The 5280-nt window shown below is 38.1% G+C and overlaps 1 protein-coding gene across 1 annotated transcript; it reads left to right on the forward strand.

Annotated features, from left to right (window-relative positions):
• The first annotated feature begins 3022 nt into the window (after positions 1–3022).
• On the forward strand, positions 3023–4756 carry LOC106298126. The gene has a single exon (XM_013734213.1). It carries the CDS (start codon positions 3068–3070, stop codon positions 4631–4633), a length of 1566 nt encoding a protein of 521 aa, XP_013589667.1. The 5' UTR covers positions 3023–3067; the 3' UTR covers positions 4634–4756.
• Positions 4757–5280: the final 524 nt, after the last annotated feature.

Raw genomic sequence — 5280 nt, forward strand, 5'->3', positions numbered from 1 at the left:
GCAAATTTGAATTCTCATTTTAAAATTATTTAAAATAAATTTCAATTTACCATTCAATACATCTAAGGCATAAAATTATTTAGAATTTATAAAATATTTTAATTATGGTAAATATTAATATGTGTTCTTGAACTTTCAAAAATGTATGGGTTACTTATATATGTACTTATATATATGCATGAGACTTTAGAGTATTCTCGTTATATTAATTTATGTAATTTAGAATCAGACACTTTAGTTTTTTTTTATTATTATTCTAAGCACAATATATCTTAAGGTATACATAATTTTCGTAAAATATATTTACATATTTAAGATAACAACCAGCCTAAATGAAAATAAGAAAATTAATGAAAATTTTAATATATTTAGAATAAAACATTTAATAGTTGAATTCAGAAAAATTGATGTAATCGAATATATCCAAATGATAACTAAATCAACTGTAAAAAAAAACCGACTGTAAAAAAAATCCGACTAGATATAACATATCTAAAATAATATGTCTAACTAAAGTAATATAATATTATTAATATAAGTTATGCACACAAATTATAAATTAAAAATAAATTAAAAATAAATAGTAATCAATTATTATAATATATTTACTTTATAAATATTTATATCTGTGCATGAGCACGGGAAAATCACCTAGTTTTCCATAGGAAATGGCTAAATTCTTTCCCAGTTTTGATTTGCCAATTTTTTCCTTCAGTGGGTTAAGAGAAGGCAGCTGGTTCCGAAATATCGTCTTATTATCTGGTTTAGATCTTGCAAGCATATAGCCTGATTTGACCGAGTATTTACCAGATATAGATACGTTCCAGCAATATCCGTCCGGTTTGGGATTTCTGCTGAGATGTAAACTACGTACCTATGGGATATCATTAGGATGTAGCAGGTTCCTGAGTTTGTTACTATCCCATTCCTTTTTGACAAGATCGATTAGGTCAGACACTCTAAGGGTTGGGTTGGAATTGTGGCCAATCATTGGAGGCCTAGCGGTCTCGTCTGGTAACCACGGGTCTTCCCAAACAAGAGTATGCTCCCCTGTTCCAATTGTGCGTCTGATGCCTTGGTTGACTAGGTCCTTTGCTGCCATAATACTTCTCCAGCCATAGGATGGTCTCGAGGCTTTTGGTGCTTTGAAGGGGTGGGAGTTCCTGAAATATCTTCCTTTAAGAACTCTTGTAAGTAAGGAGTTTGGATTTTGTTCCAATCGCCAAAGTTGTTTAGCCAATAAGGCTAGATTAAATTCTTCGAGCTCTTGGAAACCAATCCCTCCTTCCTTCTTAGAGAGACATAGTTTATCCCAGGCTATCCAATGCATACCTTTTGAGTTAGAGCCAGAGCTCCACCAAAAATTTGACGTTGCACTAGATATTTTTTTACACAGTCCCTTAGGGAGAAGGTAACACGACATTGGGAATGTCGGAGCAGCTGATGCTACAGATTTAATCATGACTTCTTTCCCGGCTCTAGAGAGATATTTTGCTTTCCAAATGCTGACCTTCTTATGGAGGCTGTCTTGAACATAAGCAAAAACCTTAGTTTTGGAGCCTTTGAGTTGTTCTGGTATGCCTAAGTACATCCCATTGCCGCTTTCAGTAGTGATTCCTAATATGTTCTTCAAGTTTTCCATATTTTCTGGAGGCACTTTTTTCCCGAAAGTAATGGTTGATTTATCGAAATTAATTCTTTGTCCAGAGGCATTCCCATATGAGTCTAGAACGTTGAGCAAGCTAGTACGTTGCTCTGGAACTGCTTTTCAGAAGAAAAGACTGTCATCTGCAAATAGAAGATGAGATAACGGAGGACTTGCCTGTGCCACTTTGAGGCCAGTAATTTGTCCTAAATTTTCAGCCTTCCTTATGTTCGCAATAAGGACATCTGTGCAGAGGATAAATAGATATGGTGACAAAGGATCACCCAGGCGTAGCCCTCTAAAAGGAGTTATATGGCCAGTAGGATTTCCATTAATCAGTACACTGTAGGACACTGACCGTACACATCTCATGATCCATTGAATCCACTTTTATCTGAAACCCATTTTCCTCATCATAGCCTCTAAAAAATCCCATTCCACTCTATCGTAAGCTTTTGCTCATGTCAGTTTTAATTGCCAGGAACTCATTCTTACATTTATTATTGGTTCTTAGAGCATGGAAGGCTTCTTGTGCTAGGAGGATATTATCCGTGATAACGCGTCCTGCCACAAAGGCCGATTGGGTTTCCGAGACAATCTTTGGTAAATACCATCGCAGTCTCTGGCATAAGACTTTAGATATAATTTTGTAGCACACATTACAAAGGCTAATGGGCCGAAAATTAGTCATATCTCTTGGCCGCTCAGTTTTTGGGATAAGACAAATGTTTGTCTCGTTTAGTTTATTTTAAATAAATTTTAAATTGTAATGAATATATTATAGTATAAATTCACTTTTAGTTTTCAACTTGACCCAATTTATGCCTCTGTGCGTGACATGAAAATGTTTAAAATAATATTTCACAAACTCTGATAGTTTTAGGCCACAATTATCGCACGGATTTTAAGAGGATTTCTTCAAAAAAGCAATGCGTGGACCCCACCAAACCATAAAAACTGGTTCCAAAAGTCATGAAATAAGGACCGATACACTGTTCGCGGGCCCCACTGACACTTGGCAACCTGCGATTGATTCACTTTTTAATTTTTTCTTTTTTAGACAAAAATTTTTTTTTTTTTAAGAACCGGAGAAACGGTTTTACCGTTAATGATGCTCTTATGATACATGAATTAGTCCGCCCTGTGTTACCTAAGCAATACATAAGCAAATGAAGAATTTTCAGCTTATTAAAATAAAATATCTCCTCTATAACATGGTGTTTGCTTGTCTATTGGTGGCCAATATGATGTATATTAATCAGTCTACGTTTTTTTGTTAATATAGTCTACGTTCTCTAGAAATGACAGTTATCTTATCTTTCATATAATATGGTAATACCAGAAAAATGTCCACGCAGTTGTGTGTTTTAAATACCATTCTCTTATCGAGACAAAACAGAAGGAGACTAGTTTTCCACAAAAATGTCTTCCCCACGGTTGCAAACAACGATGGAGAACCCAACTCTTGAGCTTAAAATCATATCAGCCAGTGATGTCAGCCATATCGATGCTACGGACAAGGTGGACGTGTACGCTGTCGTTTCAATGAAAGGCGACCATACTCAAACGAAACAAGCAGCCAAAACACCTATTGACTACGATGGTGGTTCCAACCCGACGTGGAATCACACTATTAAGTTCTCCGTCAACGAGAAAGCAGCGTGTGAGGGTCTATTAACAATCTACGTCAAGTTATTTAGCTATTGGCTCGAAGGAGAGAACGACCTTTACTTGGGAGAAGTCAACGTCTCTGTTCAAGAGCTTCTTGCCTCAAATCCACATCCGCCGTTTGCTAACGGTAACGTCAATAAAATGAAGTTGATAACTTACCCTCTCAGTTTCATAGGAAAAACAAAACCTAATGCAAAGCTGTCTCTCTCATACCGGTTTAAACCGGTTAATGATCTCTATCCTCCGACACCCGATTATTTATCACCGTTTAGCCAACCTATATACCCAAACCCAAATCCAACAGGATCATGTCAGCCAGTCATATACTCCCCTCAGTTACAAACCGCCACGGTGACAAAACTAGCCATAGAGCTCGTGATCAAATGCGCCAAGGACATAAAGAAAGTCAACGTCTTCGACGAAATGCATGTATACGCTTCGGTTACAATCCTCGAGGGCAAGAAAACAATTAAGCATAGGAGCAATACACCTATAGCTTTCTCCGCCTATCAAAACCCTAAGTGGGATCACGCCGTCAAGTTTTCACTCGACGAGGCATTAGCTCGAGACGGCCGTTTGTTTCTATTCGTTGAATTAATGAGCCACCGACCGATTTTAGGAGATAAGCATATTGGAGAAGTCAACGTATCAATTCAGGATCTTTTGAGATTGAATCCTTCATTGACAAAAGGCGTTGGTAGCGACATGATGTTGGTGACCGAGGATTTGTCAACTTCTTCTGGCAAAAAAGGGACATTGAGTTTCACGTATAGGTTCATCACGGAACAAGTTACAGTTCCCAAGCCTTCACCATCCACAAACCCTCAACCATTTATTATGTATCTACCGGTCTCGCATCAAGGAGCCTCGGGTTATGTCACTGTTCACCCAGGAGCCCATGACGGGTCAAGCAATGGTTTAGTACCAATTTGTATGGCACCTCCTTATCAGCCACATGGATACTATTCACCACATCAGCCGCAACCGCATACACATCAACAACAACAATCCCAGCTACCACCAGAGAAGTCGCAATGTCGACCAGTCTATGATACACAATCACATTCATATCAGTCATATGGAAACCAACAATATTCACCACTAGAACTACATTCACAACATCAGCTCCACATGCCACCTCAACAGCCGACAGAAGCACAGGCGCAAACTGAAGGCGCGAGACCACAAGTGAAGCCTCAAGGGGGTACCATGGCAGCGATAGGATTAGGGGCATCGGTTTTGGGACGAGTAGTAGCTGGAGCCTTAATAAGTGACATGATGTCCGGTGAAGCAAACATATACGAGGGTGCGGCTTGAAGGTGTTGGTTAATTTACTGCATGTGATGAATCCTTAATATGAAGTGAAATTCGGTTATTTGTTCTTTCTATTCTGCTAGTTTTTTGTTTGTTTTCGGTTTGTCTTGTGGGTTCTTTCATCTTTGTGTGTCCTTGCTTGTATGGTTTTTGTTTTTTTGAACTTGCCTCGCTTGTATGGTTTTTTTTTTTTGCTAAATAAAAGGATTAAATCTGGATCTATTAAATACACAGACCTAACCCCTAGGTGGGAGGTGCAGCCCACGGATAGACCATCTCTCGGGTATTCAAATGGGCCGAAATGCAGTAGTCGATATCCGTGTAAGGTGACCAGGAAAATGTGATTTAGTTTCGCATGGTAGGTGGATCAAACTTTAAATGTGGTGACATCCCAAACCCTTTTCCTTACCACTTGACCACAAGCTCGCAGTCAACTTGCCTTGCCTGTATGGTTCTACATGGGAAAGTTGTAAAATGAAATTTGCTTTTACAGAGCATTACATTTGTGTTCAACATTAGTTACATTAACAAAGCCCAGTATGATACCTGAAATGAAACTAGTGAGGGCATGTATATATGTTCGATTTACATTTTTGACTCATAAGTCATAACTTCATAAAATTCATAAAACTTAAGAATAAAATGCTCAT

Source organism: Brassica oleracea, chromosome C1, assembly GCF_000695525.1.
Source record: "Brassica oleracea var. oleracea cultivar TO1000 chromosome C1, BOL, whole genome shotgun sequence".
Lineage (NCBI taxonomy): Eukaryota > Viridiplantae > Streptophyta > Magnoliopsida > Brassicales > Brassicaceae > Brassica > Brassica oleracea.